Raw genomic sequence first — 16,534 nt, 5'->3', positions numbered from 1 at the left:
TATTAATTTTCAGTTAAAAAGTTATAGCTGGGTGGTAGGATTTGAAGTATGTTTCTTCTTGTTATTCATTTACAATTGGTATAGAAATGACCTTTATTACCTGGATGGGTAGATAGAATGAGAAATGTGTAGATACATAGATACAGACTATATTAAGAAACAGATAGAATTTAAAGATCCAGTATTTGAAAACGATTGTTAGTACATCTGATATTTGAAAAGCTCTATTTCTATCCTTTAAGAACAATCACCTGCAACATACTTGCAGAGTGTAGAAAAATATATCTATAAACCTATCTGTATATGAATATCTATACATTTATAGATAGCATATTTTCTCACTATCTATATATATTAATGTACAGATATAGAGAATAAAATAATATCTATAGAGAGAATAGTAAAGGAAATGCAGCAAAATGGTAACAATCAGGTAATCTGGGTAAAGGGTAAATTGGAGTTCCTTGTGCTACTCTTTCAACTTTTCTGTAAGTGTGAATTAGCTCAAAATTTAAAAGTTTAAAAAACTAAGATATTTTATATTTCAAATATATACATCTGGTACAAGATGATACTAATTTAAAGGGAGACCCTACTTCCCTCTCCTTATTAGCACTTGAAGTAAAATCAATTTTTGAATTCAGCCTTTACAGTGCTTGTCACAGAATAATTTGGAATTTATTTGACTGTTTCTTTCCCAGAGCATAAAAATATATGAGAAGCTTTCCATTGTTTCACAAAGGCAGCACAATCTTGATAACAGAATCTGACAAACCTAGCACACAAAAATCCATGGACCAACATGAATCATAAATATAGACACAAATGTATAAAACAAATAGCTTACTCCAGTAGCAATGTCTTAAAATAATAAACCACTCATAGGTATGGTTCATTTCAAGATTATAAGGTTAGTTCAGCATGAAAAGATCTAGACAAGTTAAAAGAGATAGATACTCCATCTGAGTCTCTTCATAAATAGAGAGATTTTTCTTGAGAAACTTCTTTTTGCTATCTAGGAATAATAGAACACAATAAAGAAGACTATCTATCACAAACGAAGGAAAAATATATTTGGGAAGAAATATTGGAGACATTACCACCCAAGCTAGGAATAAGAAAAATATACCCATTATCACTGCTATTATTCAACACCGCCCTGGAGGCTCTAGCCAATATAGCAAAAGGAAATTATAATTATTTCTTAATTTTATGGTTACCTATCTAAAAAATCCCAAAAAGCTATTAGTTAATAAGACAGTTCTAATCAGATCCAATATAGATATATCAAAGCTCATTTACACCAGGCATCAGGAATTGGTGAACTTTTTCCATAACTGTCAGTAAATATTTCAGGCTTTGTGTGCCATATGGTCTCTGTAGCAACTATTCAACTCTGCCATATAAAAGCAGTAATTGATAACACATAAATGAATGGATGTGTCTGCCATCCAATAAAACTTTATTTACAAAAACAGGCAGTAGGCTGGATCTTGCCGACAGGCCCTAGTTTGCTGACCACTACATTATATCACCAAAAAGAAAAAAAAAAGCTGATAAAGAAAAGTTACCATTTAAAACAGCAAGAAAATATAGAGAGACCTAGAAATAACTTTCTAAAGGGCCACTCAGCTATATGCATCAAAAATTAAACTGTGAATACTTTTTGAACACAATTCCATTTCCAGGAATTTATCCTAAGGATACATTTAGGTTAAGTACATAAAGATGTGTACACATGGAAATTTATTATAGTGTTATTTATAATAAGAAAAAAACCTGATATTATCCATATCTTTGAAAAATACAACGTTTTTTAAAGCAGGTGACAGCAGTACGCACATAGGCTAAGTTTTTAAGTATATGGGTATGCATATAAGGTTATGCATATGTACTCACATATGGGAAAAAACTGGAAAAATATACACTCAATTGCTTTATTAGCAATTATTTCAAGGGGTGGTTTTATGAGTGACTTTCTTATTACTTTTTACATGTTATTTTTGCTGTTATTTTCCCAACTGAACTTGAAAATATTTTCTTTCATTTTTAAAAGAATCAAACAAAAAACCCCAGTGCTGCTCTGAACAATTTCTTATCACTTCTATGAATTTTAAAGAAGCCCATATACAGTAGCCTCCTTTAAAAAAGCACATTGATACTGATTTTAATGTTTATATTTAATATTCAATTTTTACATTTAATTTTTGTATCCCCAGAAAGTTCTTCAAATTATTGTAACTGTTTCATGCCTCAAAGATACAAATCTTTTTATTTTAACTAATATAAAAGAAGTATCTATCTGTACGTTTTATCTTTTTCTTATCCTTCAATGATAATTCTGTACCCATGATTGTATGCATGCACGCATGTGTACACATCTCTCTGAGTAGGGGGGAAAAAGCCAGAAAAGGGAAAAAAAAGAAAACAGGCAAGAGTGGTAGGTGAAGGGCCAATATGAGTTAATATTCTACAGGGAAATAAGTATTAGTAAATTCATTCCCTGAGGTCTTATTTATGGTTCTATAGTATGGGAACCCATACTATAGTTAGAGGAAAACTCTGACATTCTTGTACATTTTCATTTATAATTTATAAAGTCTAAGTTTGGGCCTCTTAGTAGAAAATATAAGTCCATATGATTTCTCCCTAGTTGTGAAATTTAAACACATTTTTCCTTACAATTGACAATAGGTATCTATTTTGCCAATTGTTTCAGTTGTTATAAGTATAAATTGATACATATTTAATTTTCGTGTACTTAAAATCTTGAGGAAAAGCAGACGGAGAAAAAAGAAAACTGATGATTCTTATGTAACTTCTCAGAAATTCTTTGTAAGTGTTACAAGCACAAGTTATATGGCATAACGCATAGTTACAAATAGGGGGGGAAAACATTATTTTTGCCTTTTCAAAACGATGACCTTATTTGGTCTTGAAACCTCCCAATTTCCCTTCTGAAGTAGCTTTCTCCAATAGCTCCACATAAAAATTAGATCCATTGCAAACAGAAGATCCTGTAGTAAAAGACATTTTCAACTTTTAAAGTGTGTGTGCATGCACACACATATGTGAGTATGTGTATGTGAGCTTGTCGTTGCTAGAAGGGTCATGGGAGAAAAGAGTGTCTCCCCAGAGCCAACTTAGAAGTTAACAGGAACAATATGACAAACACAAGGTCATCCAGAGTTCTCAAAACTGATGTCAAAAAACAATGAGGTGTTACGTATATTTTGTAAGCCATGAAAATCCAGGACACAATGAGCAAGTGATAAAGCTTACTCTAAACACAACATACAAATAAGTATATTAATATAAGTTTTCATTAACTATTCCTTTGTTCCCAATCTCTATCAGATGCGAGTTATCCTTCAGCAGCAGAATTTACTATTATCAAATGTGAACATAATGACCTACACTAGGCTTGTGTTGAAATCTGAGAAATTGGAATTCCACAACTTTCCTTTCAATCTTCCATTTTTAAAAATCTTGAACATGAATTTGGTATAGCTAAAGAGTAAGCAGACATGCTTCAAATCCAAAACTATGTTTTTCTTGTCAAATATTGCTCTCTTTAAAGTTATCATCAAACCCCAGTAAAAACTTACCCTTCAACTTCAGGTCGACATTATGTCTCAGCCAAGGATAAACCCCATAGCTTGGCATATCTTCAGGAATTGGATTACTGTTTATCCAGCCATCACAAGAGAACCGGAAGAAATTATCACAAGGGTCCACAGACAGATTTACTTTACTCAAGATGGCAGCAGCTATTTAAAAAGAAAATCATAGGATTAATGACGAGTACTGAACATTGTGTACTTGCCTCTTCCAAATTAAACAATGATTTCATATCAACCAGTTTCCAAGCTTTGGCTTTTACGTTTCCCCTCCAATGACTCCCTGAATCAACTGCACTAAATTACTACATTCAGAATAAAAGGGGAAATGTTTGGTAGTATCATTATTATTGGGTTTTGCAGGACCACCCCCAACATCTGTGGAGCATGGGACAGGCACACAACTGGAGTATACGGTAAATTGTTTGCAAAGATGCATGCAACATTCTTTCCACCCCTCTTATCCTTCTACTAAGTAACTCTGCCACTCTTCACATTAAGCAGTAGGATCTATTTCCCTGCCCTGAACCTGGGCTGGACTTGTGACTTGCTTTAACAGAATGTGACAGAGTAACTTTTCATGAGTTTAAAAGCTAGACCTTAAGAGGCCTCACACCTTCCACATTAACTCCCTTCACTCCCTTCGGGTAGAGTCCTGCAATTGCCCTTTGAAGAGCCTCCTGGAGGAGGTGAGGCCACACAGAGAAGAACCAAGTTAGCACCAACTGCCAGGCCTGTGACTGAGGCCATCGTGAACCTTCTAAGCCAGACAACCCTCTAGGTGAATGCAGCTATGATCAATGGGCCCAGGCAGTATCAGCAGAGGAACCCTCATCAAAACATGGAATCGTGAGAAATACTAAATCACTCTTGTTTCATGCCTCTAAAGTTTGGGGTGGTTTGTTCCACAGCAAAAGCTAACTGAAGTAGAGGTCCACATGTCATATCTAAACATTTAAAAGATATATCTACAATATACCTTCATAAAGACATGGAAGGTCAAATATGAATTCTCGAGCCCTTTGACATTTGGTGCAGCTCTCAGAGGAATGAACCCCTGGAAGAGATCCTCAAAGGAGGCTTGGGGCCATCTAGCAGAGAATTCTGGGTTGTAGAAGGCTGCTGACTTGGCCCCACTGATTCCCTGACTAGGGCAGAGGCATGGCCAAAAGGGGGCAAAGTGGGGTGTTCTAAATGAGGGGCCCAAGGCAGCGGCAGGTCTAGGGGTAGAACTGAACTATTTGTTATGAGAGTTAACAGAAAGACACAATACAGTGATGTAGCATTTCTTCCTCCTTCATAAGCCCACACACAATTACACATGAAAGACAATCAATAGGTAGGAAGTTTGTGCATATTTAAATATGTATCTGTGAGATTTAAAAAAAATCTTTCATTACAAAATGGGAAGGTTCCAAAATTCCTAATATTGAACTCTCTCTTCCAGCTGTCATACAAATTGCTGGCTACCACTCTAAAACAGAAAACAGAGATATGCACCAACTTATTTTTTAAGGCAGCCAATATTTTAATGACATGGGAAAGATGATGTCCTCTATAATTTCCATCCTTTAATTAATGCCAGAATACATTTCTGTTTGAAGTAATGAAAACCTAATGAGTTTTCAGCTAAAAGTGAATAAATTGCTCCCCATAAGTATAATTTGCATAAATATAGATACACATATTACCGTTCGGTTACATGTGTGGTTCCTCCGGATTTAAAAAGTAAGGCTAGATATTTCTCTAGACTTTCTATGAAAATTTCAAGTAGCTTTCTGTCCTCAACAAAGTAAATAATATACTTCAAAATCCCTACCATTTCAAATCCTCTCCAAAAAAAAAAATCAAAGCAAAAAATTAGCTTAGAAGTTTGACAAATTTGAAATTGACTTAATATTTTCATCTTTGAAAATTCCATTCTCTCCAATTAAATTTTTACTTACTGCGACTATTTTATCATTATTATTTAATATGTAAATATACTAGGGTAGACAAAATCTTCATTTCAGTTTCTATTTATAGTTACACTGGCTGTGCAACAACAGAATGAATCTGCTATGAGACACTTCAGGGACATTGATCATACAAGTTTCAGTCCCACACAATATTTACAGTCACACAAGGAACCTTCACACACATTTTTATTCACATAAGCACATTGTTTTCTGGCCACCTTCCCAAACCTCCCCTGCTCCCAACCCCCAAATGTATCCCTCTCCATCTCCTCAGTATTCTTGCAGGTACATAGAAAAACTGCAAGATCAGCTCTGACTTTAGCCCTAATATGAAGTGGAGGAATACATCACTCACACTGAATTTGGAACTGAGCCTGCTGAGTGGGAAAACTCCAGCTTCAGCCTCCCAATTTATCATTCACAATTCACAGCTGGGCACAGGGCTGCACTTTCTGCAGGGGAACTGACTTCAAATTGGTCAGGGACCATTGTTATCAAGACACCAAAGCTCTTTTCCCCCTACTCAGCAACATGGAAAAAACCTAGAGTTTTAATTTAGAAAAAAAATATGATGAAGGAAACCTGTGAATGGCCAGCCTATGTAGGTTCTGAAGTCATTGCATATAAGGTAAATTATTATTTGGTCTTTGCCTAATGTTAATGTAGTAGAGGTATAAATACAGCCCCATATACCAGCTTGAGTTTGTAAGTTTAATCAAGGTTTGAGAAAGAGGGGGAAGGTGGTGATAATAATAATGATAATAAAAAATATTGAGTATTTCCTCTGTGCCAGGAACTATACTAAGCCCTTTTCAGGCAGTTATAGCACCATCACAGACTCTGGGGCCAGACCACCTGGGTTTGAATGCCAACAATACCGTGCACTAGCTTTGTAACCTCAGGAAGGTTACTTAACCTCTATCTTAATTTGCCCGTCTACAAAATGGATATCATAATAGCACCACATAGGATCTTCGTGAGAAGAAAGTAAATATATGTAAAGTGCACAGAACGGTGACAGAACACTGTCAAACAATATGGTTGCCAGAGAATACACAAGATGCCCAGTGAAATTTAAATTTCAGATAAATGACTACATTTATAGTCTAAGTATGTAGCAAATATTGCTTGGTACGTACTTATACAAAAAATAAAGGAGCTGTATATCTGCAATTCAAATTTAACGGAACATTCAACATGTACACGTGTAGCTAAATCTGGCACCAATATATACAAATTTTTTATATTACAATTCCACAATCACTTATCTGAAATTCTTGAGGCCAGATGTTTCAGAGTTCATAGATTTTCAGATTTTAGAAAAGTAATACAGTGCATATACCACAAATTATATAATGCCTCCAGCAATGTCTGGAGTGGCACTCCTGAAGCAAGCATGTTATTAACTCTATACAGAATATATACATATTCTCATAAATGAGAAAAACAAAGTTTAAAACCGTCTCACGTTAGTTAAGATCCAGTTTTGCCAACACAGGAGTTGAGGTCAGGTCCAGTCTTGCCAACTGAGTTACAGTGCTTTCTGGGTTTTGGGTTAAGGATTTGGCATTGTGAATCTTGTTTACTACTACTTCCACCCTCATCATTTTCTTCTAATCTCACAACTAGCATGATACATAAAAACTATTATTCCCACTTTATGGATGGTGAAAATGAGGCTTAGGATGATTATATATTCAGCTCAGGATCATGCGGCTTGTAAGAGGCCAGATCATACTTCAAATCCAAGTCAGCCTGTCTGCCCTTATCCACTATCATTAGCACATCCTTTCCTTATTTCCAGGTTTCTTTGTATTCATTCTCCACTTATTTTGAAAAAGGAATTACGATAGGAGAAAACAGAAAACAGGAGGAAAGGAGAGTTACGCAGAGGACACACCTCAAAACGGTCCAGGCAGCGATCAAACACTTCCGTCTTCTGAATTTCGAGCACAGGAGCACACGCACGCGGCGCCCACGCACGCACGCACGCGGCGCCCACGCACGCACGCACGCGGCGCCCACGCACGCACGCGCTCTGTGTTGCTCCGAACGTTCCCTTGCCTACAATTCTACGATTTGTACTCTGCAGCTGATCTGTAGAACACTGTGCATAGTGAGGCTTTTGTTACACTAAAAAAGACTGTATCCTTTTTGAGCCTTTCACTATAGAAACAGCAAAAAAAAAAAAAATTTTCGCTTTTAGAAAGCCCTTCTCCAATGTGAAAATTAAAAACAGGACAGCAAGGCAAAATACACTAGCTGGCAGGAGGTGACATTATCAAATATCATTATGTAAGTCTTACTCTTGCATTACTATGATTCATAATAAAAAGACAACATGAAATAAGTGGCCCTCTGTACAAAATTTGTCTAAACTCAAATTGAAAATTGATCAGTTCAAAAACTTTATTTTAACACATTTGCAAGAACCTTACCACAGCAAAAAGCACAGGTGACATAAAGTCTAAAACCTGGCCTCCGATAGTCCTACCTAGCACCCCACCCCACCCTAGCCCAGGTCATACTCTGAAAAATCCCTAGCTCAGCTTGAGCTGGGAACAGGAAAGGGCCTGGGACTTCCCAAATCTTTCTCACCCTTCCAGGGATGAGATCAAGAAGCTGAAGTGGTTATCTAGTCACTAGACTCTAGTAAGTCTAATAATATGAAAAAACAGCAAGACAGACCAGGATCAAAGAGAGGTAGGTACGTGGCATGGCCTTATGGCAAAAAGGCACAGATGGAAAAGAGCTAGACATGAACTTGAAGTGTAGCCCTGCCATTGACTCAGGATGTTACATACCCTGGGCAAAGTTATTTAGTTTCTAGAAGCCTCATCTGTAACTGAGCCTGGTCATAGCACTGATTTCATGGGGTTCTTGTGAAGACTTTACAAGATGGCATGTGTAAGTCACTTAACACATTGCCTCGTTTAAGATAGATCACTTAAGAATGAAACCAAAAAAAACTCTAATAACAATTATCTAACCTGTTAACTTTGTATAAGGCCTCAATTAAAAGCTCTTTCTCCTGAGTCTCTCCCATCTCAATAAATGCCACCACCCAACAACCACCATCAAAAATTTAAACATCCACTTGACTGCATTTTCTCACAGCCCGCATTCATTACTTCAGCAAATCACTATCTCCTAAATCCTCTAGTCTCCTTTTCCATCTCTTGAATTCAAGACAACATCACCTCTCACCCAGCTTGCCGAAATAACCTCCTGCCTGAGCACCTTCTTCCATTCTCGCTCTGTGTGGTCTCTTCTCCATGCAGAAAGATTCCCCTGAGTCTAGCTCTCCACAGAGAGATCTTTTTAAATGCTAATAACATCATGTCTCTCTTTTTTTAAAACCCTCTAGAGGCTTTTGAGAAAATACAGGAAAAACCCAAACTCACCAGCACCTGGGTTCTCCACCAACCCTCATCACTTGCACTCTGCCCCTTACCTAGCAAGTTCTTTCCTCTATGGGACCTTTGCCCCAGCTGTTTCTCCCACCTTAAAAGCCTTTTCCTAGATCTTCACATAACATGTCCTTTCTCATCATCCAGGGTCACTTCAACATCATTTCCTCAGACTTTCCAATCTAGCCATACTGTCACTTGCTGTCACATTATTCTATTTTAACATGTTCATTTTCTGCATAACATGTACCACCAGCTCTTAGTTTTCTTGTGCATTGATTGCCTTGTGTGTTGTCTCTCTTCCCTTTCCTTATCATTCTGCCTCGCTGGCTGTACAGGCATACCTTGGAGTCATTGTGAGTCTGGTTCTAGACCACTGCAATAAAGTGAGTTGTAATCTTTTTTGCTGGTGCAGGGTCTTGCCTTCAATTTGTAAAAAATGCAACATCTGTGAAGCGCAATAAAGCAAAACACAATAAAACGGGTTATACCTGAATTCCCAAAACCTAACTTGGTGCCTGGAGTGCAGTAAATATATGGTGAATTAGTTCATTAATCTCTTATGGCCAAGAGGAAAGTGAAAGGGCATGTGCTTAACTTATTCTATGACTTTCTCTTTGTAAAACATAATATGTCTCTGCCCACCTGAAGAATGGAGTTGAGGGCTCGAATCTGGATCCTGCAAATCTAGGCCCTAACACCGGTTTACAGAGGAAATCTAATAGCTGTGGTAAAACTGAGGCAACTTTAAGCACTCATTTTCACTTTGGTTACACAATAATACACAGCCTAGTCGCCTCAAGAAAAAAATGACTTGTAACGTAGACCGGAAGGATCCAGAGGGATTCCAGGTGACAGTAGAAACATGAAGGTAAATAGATATCTATATCGAGCTGAGGCCATAGGAAGGCCAGCGGCCTCAGTCTCTGGGCCTTAAAAGAGGCCATTTAGCCTTCCAAGCTCCTTCTTGATTTCCTTATACAGGAATACCTTGTTTTATTCACTTTATTGCATTTCCCAGGTGTTGTGTTTTTTACAAACGGAAGGCAAGACCCTCCACCAGCAGAAAGATCATAACTCATTTTATTGCAATATTCACTCTGGGGTGTATTAGGGTGGTCTGGAACCAAAACCGTCATATCTCTGAGGTATGCCTGTAACAATTTGAGATACCACACAGCTGTTTTTTGCAAAGAAAAAGAAAACAGGAAACCTACACCCCACGACTTCACACCAAGACTTGAAAGTAAACTTAAAATTTCATCAAAATTGCATTTCATACTTGGTAAACCTCAAGCAAACAGAATACTAAAAATACCACCTGTTTTCTCTTCTACTCCCCAAGGTACCATAATTATAACTTGACACAGGATGGAAAACTGACTTACCAGCTTCGATGCATTCTGGCTTCAGGCAGTACTCCTGTTTAGCTTGGAGACTTAAGAAACCTTGACTCACTGAAAAAAAAAGACAGACCAAAATAAAGAAATGATAGGCTTGTAGCAGACCACCATCAGGTAACCCACCATCAGGCACATTTGATATCAATTCATCCTTCTCAGTATTAACATGAAATTCAAAAATCTAGTTGGCTCAGTATCACAAAACCAGACTCTGGTCATGAGCTAAGTAACCCTGGTGAGAGAATCTGGTTGCTCTGAAACTCAGTTCTCTTTACCATAAGATGAATGAGAACAACTAAACCAGTACTTCTCAGTGTGAGACCCCCTGGGCAGTGGTAGATGCTTTACTTGGGAACTTGTTAGAAATGTGAATTACTGAGCCCTGCAGACGTTCTGAATCAGAAACTCTGTGGTGGGGCCCAGCCACCTGCATTTTAACAAGTCTTCCAAGGAATTCTGATGTAGGTTCAAGTTCGAGAATCACTGGGATAGATGATCTCTAAAGTCTCTTTCATCTCCGATTATCAGATAATTATTGAGTCTCATAATTTCACTCTTTGTTTATAACTATATTCTTGTTTTAGAGATGGGGAAAAAAATTGAAACTTACGTCATTTGGAGCAAAGCCAGAATGGAAGGATAAAGCCAGCAAGTGTGGCATTTAAAGTTCTGGATTTTATTTAAACCATCCATACAGATATGGCCCCAAACGGGGGTTGGGGGTAAACATTTTGTATATAACTCAGTAATCTAGTAAGAGAGTCATTATCTGCCTGCCCTGTACCCCACATACACTCCTCCCTCCAGGCTCAGCTCAGCTACCAGACAGATGTAGCTTTATGGACCAAGCTTCCAACTACTTATACCAAAACAAAATAGAACAAAAACCCAGCGAGATGGAAGCAGCTTTTCACCAACAGCTTAATTTTCCCCATCTGGCACAACATTATCTAAATGGATTTCTGCAGAAGTACAGAAGGGTGCCCCATTTGTAAACTCCAGGTAGCACCTGGGCATTAGCAGATGTGAGTTTAGATTTCAAAAATATTTTTGGTAGCTGAGGAAGTTGTGGAGAATTCATTATCGCTGTACTCTGTGAACAGAAATAAAGAATCGTTTGGAGATGTGGACATGGGGAGACTGATGGTGCGGGGTGAAGGGAAGGCCAAGGCCTTTCATGGCATCCTCAACCAAGAAGCAGGATCAGAAAGCGTGGCAGTACCAATATTTCTGCTAGAGATGGAAGACCTGCCAGTGTGGCGATTTGTATTATTTATTAACCCACATTCTAAGAGGAGCTGGCTTTTTCTTTGTTCTTATTTCTGCTGCCATATTCAAAACAACTTTTTTACCTGTGTTACATTATAGATTCAAGAAAACTGCCTATGGGAACATCTCAGGCCTATTTTTTAAGAAAAGAACTACCTTACTTACGGGTGTTTTTGAGTTTTTTAAAAAGAAAAAAAAAAGGTAAAAATATGTATGTGCAGTGTAAAGATTAGTATCAAATATTTCAATATGCTTGGTGGTAGAACCATGGGGGAAATTTTCCCTTCAGTCTATTTCCATATGTTTGCCAAATGTTTTTTAATGAGCATGTGTTATTTTTATAGTGGAAAAATAAACTTTATTTTAAATAATATTTATGATTCTGGGCAATATCTTCTTGACACTAGCCTGTTTTATTTTAGAAAAACGATAATGAAATATGTAATTTAAAGACTTGTTACTTTAAAGGTACAAACTTACAGTTATAAAATAAATGGGTCATGAGAATGTAATGTACACCGTGATGAATATAATTAATAATACTATATTGTATATTTGCAATTGCTAAGAGAGAAAATCTTAAAAGTTCTCATTATAAGAAAAAATATAACTGTATGATGATGTATGTTAACTAGACTTATTGTGGTGATCATTTTGCAATATATACAAATATTGAATCATTCTGTTGTACATCTGAAACTAATATAATGTTACATGTCAATTATTATCTCAATAAAAATTTTTTTAAAGATTTATTCTTTTCATGGAAAATAATTCTTGACCCAAAACTTCTAAGGAAGCAGAACTAAAAGTCAAATAGATGAAGATCTGATGATGAGTAAAAGGACAATTTATATTAAATTAATTAAGTTGCAGACAGACCCAAGGAAGAGCATTATATCTGTGAAGGGTTGTATTAAGCTCCTGCAAATAAATAAGGGTCAACAAGCCCAGATAATGTGAAGGTGTAAATGAATGAAAAAGAGACATTTTTCAAGTAAAAAATTAAAAATGTTAATTTTACTAGTTAGGAGCTTTAAGAAAAACTTAAACAGCAGTTTGGTTTCCCATTTTAGATTTCTCTATAACCAACAGAAATGACCTCAGAGTGTAGTGGAGTCATCCACAGATAGAATGACCATAAAGTAAGGGCCAGCAAACTATGGCCTGTGGGCCCAATCCAGCCCACCTCCTGTTTCTGTACAGCCCAGAAGCTAAGAATGGTTTTTACATTTTTTAATGATCAGAAAAAATCATAAATAGAATAATATTTCATGACACGTGAAAATTATCTGAAATTCAAACTTCAATGTCCAGAAATGAAATTGTACCAGAATACAGCCATGCCTATTTGCGTACATTTTGTCAATGGCTGTTTTTGTGCTACAATAGAGTTGATAGCTGCAATAGAGACAGTATGGCCCAGAAAACCAAAGATATTTGCTATCTGGCCCTTTACTAAGAAAAGTTTGCCATTCATTGCATTTGAGAAATAGATTGTGAAGAGAAAGGGTCAAGGGAAAGAGGAGGAGAAGAAAGGACACTTTAAAATAATTTGGTTATAGGCATATAGTTGTCCCTGATGTCTTAAATCCTACTGCTCTAGGTTTTCTGAGATCGCCCCAAGGCCAGTCTCAATCACTCTTACTGTAGAAGGACTGAAGTTTAGAAAAGAGATTACCCCAGAGCCTAAAATATGAAGAGGTGAAGAGGAATGCTGGAAATTGCAGGCATGCGACTGAACTTGAACACAAAGCCAACCCAGAGGCACCTTGAAGAGAAGAGGACCTTAACCAGAATATTTTTATTACCAGCATTGACTGATGGGTCCCAGAAGATTTTCAGACAAGGACCTTGCTAGGTATAGGGTGGAGGTAGGGATCACAGCCTGGGGTACGAAGTGGTGAAAAAGTGTGGGGAGAAGACAGGGAGTCTGAAACAGTGCAGAGACATTTGACAAAAATATCATTTATTTTTTAACTTGAGAGTATGCATTTAACACGAATGTCTCCAATGTATACATCTCAATGGATGTGGTCACCTGAAGTAATGCTAGCCAAACTTGAATTTGCAAATGAATTACCGAGGGATCTTGTGAAAATGCAGATTTTGAATCAGTAGGTCTGGGAGGGAGGGCGTGGGGGCAGGTTCCCAAGTGATACTGATGCTGCTGGTCTACAGACCACACTTTGAGTAGCGAAGGTGTAGGATGATCGCACCGTTACTCTCTAACATCGTTAGAGCTCCTCAAAGATTTGAGGTGAGAACTAGATTATTGCACAGACTGGAAAGTTATTTTTTTTTCTTTTTTATGTAGGCCTCCTTACCCATAATGCCTAGCCTGATAAATTTTTCTGTGCTGTAAAAGCTTTAGAGCTGATCGTGTCATCTCAAAGAACAAAGATTCTCTGCCATCGAGAATATTCCAACTAATATGCTACAGCCCGAGAATGTAATCATGACAATGGAATTTCAAAAAAGTTTCAAGCAGCAGTAACATCATTAAAAAGAGTACATATTTTTACATAAACAATCATCATTCGTATTTTTAAATTGGGAGTGCTTGCAAAACACAAATAGTCTAACTTTGTAGTCACTTCCCACACAGTATGTAGTCCTTTGTCATGCCCATATCATTTTTCCTCCAGTTTTGAACTTCAGGATAGGACACTTGCCTAAAACCCAAGTGCCAAGAAATCTCACAACAGTTTTCAAGAGCCACAAATTTGGTTGCAGGAGTAGGAGGTTTAGCTGCACCAGAAAGCAATAAACCCATCTAATTTCCTAAATTTTTAGCCACAGAAAACATGGAAAGATGGTTTGCTCATTTCAGCAGAGTTTTCAACCACATAACCCTAACTCTTTTAAAGCTTAATTACTGGTTTTCCCCTGCCAAGATAAACATGGCCTCCTGCATCCTGTATGTGCCAGGGAATGTTTCCAGGCGTGCTACATTTCAAATAGCACCTAGAATCTCCTAAGTATAGAGCTTGGTCCTACATCACTTTCAAGCTAATGAAATAGTGTGGACTGTATGAGAAAAATACAAAGGGTGATGGTCAAAGGTTTGAAATAGCTACAGTCTTAGGTATTTCCCCTTTTCAAGATGTTTCATCCTTTTGCACAGGAATATATTTTTATTATCATCTATGCTCTCTGGGTACCTCATTCTCACCAAGAATCATTAAAATACAATTATTTTAATTACATTTAATTTAATCACGATACCTTTCAAATCTTTGGAGAAAACCTGTTTTCTTTCATATTAATTTTTTAATCTAATAGAAAATCAGAGTTAAATTTGTATCCCACCAGAGTCAATGGATTAAAAAAGAATTGAAGAATACCATTAAAGGTGCAGTTCTAAAGACGAGTTTGTATTTCATGAGTTAAATTTCATGATTCATTCAGGCAAACATTGACACAAATCAAATGGAAAGAAAGTCCAACATGGTTTTGATCACAATATAAGTCTTTCCTCACAAAGTAAATGAAAGCATCTGACTATGAATTCATAAACATTCATTTTGCTAAATGTAATGCATAAAAACAATGTTTGCCCAGTACAACCAAATCCTCCAGCCACTCGAAGCCACTTCACATCCACTTCGCATTCTGGACTATGCATTGGGTACTTGGGTGTATTTATTTATTTAGCCTCCTAAAGAAAAGGCTTCTCCATTTGCATATTTAATAGAAACTAAGGATGCACCACCTACTAATGCAATCGAACAGTCCTCCACCTGCATCCTGACAAGGTTTGCCAGAAATAAAGCACAAGGAAACTTCACTGCACTCGCCCCACTTACCTAGAAAGAGCATGGTGCCCAGCACCAGGGTGCTGCCGATGAATAGTACCAGGGCGATTCGAGTGCCTCTGTTGGCCGGCTTCCCAGTCTCCATGCTGCTCCCGGTTTCTGCCTCCATCCGGAGGGATGTAGAGGCCACGCAAGAAGAGAGTCGCTTTTTGTGGTTTGGTGGCTGGTCTCAAGAGTCTGTTAGGCGTTGACATCCAAGGTTCTCTTGCTCTTCTACTAATGGACAGCTTTAAAAATTCCCGTCAGGAAATCTCCCCTCGCCACCCTTTCTCAAATAGTTCTTCACAAATAAAATAAAAGAAACCCAAAATATTGGTTGCCTTGGCTTTCCCCCTGACCAGACAAAACAAACAGTGGTTGCTTTATCTTGGTGCTCTCCCCCCCAGCAAAGTCCCTCTCAACCGATTGTTTGGCAGGCTCTTCTCTCAGGCGTTCCGAGTGTACATGTTTTACTATGTTGCTGAACAGATGTTTTAGCTATTTAAATGTATAGTCACTTGGGGAGGAAAAAACAATTGTCTTTATCAAAACTGGATTCTCGTCAAACTCCCCCTAACCATGATAAGTTAGGTGGCAAAGATTCTCCAGATCCACTTCAAGATCTCAGCGAATCACGTAATTCTTTTGCAATAATCATTCTGCTCGCCTGAATGGTCTTCATCAAAGATATTCTTTCAGCGTGCAAGTCTCTTTTTAAAGCCTTCTAAGAGTTCCTGGGATATCCTGAAGCATTTTATTTTAGGAACTTTGTGTATGACAGTATGTGCCAAAAATCAGAGTCATAGTCCAGTGCAGTGCAAAGTAGCAATTAAGACAACCTACAGAGGCTGATGGTTTGGACGGGAACTTTTTTTTAAGGAGGAAGAAAGCACTTCCTCTCTGTGGTGCTAAGAATGGTACAGAGACAGGTAAGTGTTCAAATTAAGCTTATTAGACACCGCAAAAAATATGGTAAAAGATTTTTCCCCTGCGTGTTTTGATGAAAAGTGTACCCATACATTTTGTCCTCCAGTCTCGATGAGGCATCCATTGGTTAAGACATTTTTGAGTTTATAT

At 37.5% G+C, this 16,534-nt stretch overlaps 1 protein-coding gene across 4 annotated transcripts in view; it reads right to left on the bottom strand.

Annotated features, from left to right (window-relative positions):
- PHEX (phosphate regulating endopeptidase homolog X-linked) overlaps positions 1-16,170 on the bottom strand; it is a 174,904-nt gene extending 158,734 nt beyond the window's left edge. The window contains exons 1-3 of one of the 4 annotated variants that reach the window (XM_016166119.2): positions 15,470-16,170; positions 10,377-10,445; positions 3,609-3,770 (exon numbers count right to left, since the gene is read on the bottom strand). In XM_016166119.2, the coding sequence (XP_016021605.1) occupies positions 3,609-3,770; positions 10,377-10,445; positions 15,470-15,587 (349 nt within the window). In that variant the 5' untranslated portion in view covers positions 15,588-16,170. Of the gene's footprint in view, positions 1-3,608; positions 3,771-5,933; positions 6,020-7,478; positions 7,551-8,785; positions 8,805-10,376; positions 10,446-15,469 lie in introns of those variants that run through there. The other 3 variants (XM_036227119.1, XM_016166120.2, XM_016166121.2) reach the window with 3 other exon arrangements.
- Positions 16,171-16,534: the final 364 nt, after the last annotated feature.

This window comes from Rousettus aegyptiacus, unplaced genomic scaffold (genome assembly GCF_014176215.1).
Source record: "Rousettus aegyptiacus isolate mRouAeg1 unplaced genomic scaffold, mRouAeg1.p scaffold_m13_p_9, whole genome shotgun sequence".
Lineage (NCBI taxonomy): Eukaryota > Metazoa > Chordata > Mammalia > Chiroptera > Pteropodidae > Rousettus > Rousettus aegyptiacus.
This window is presented reverse-complemented; position numbering and strand designations above follow the sequence as displayed.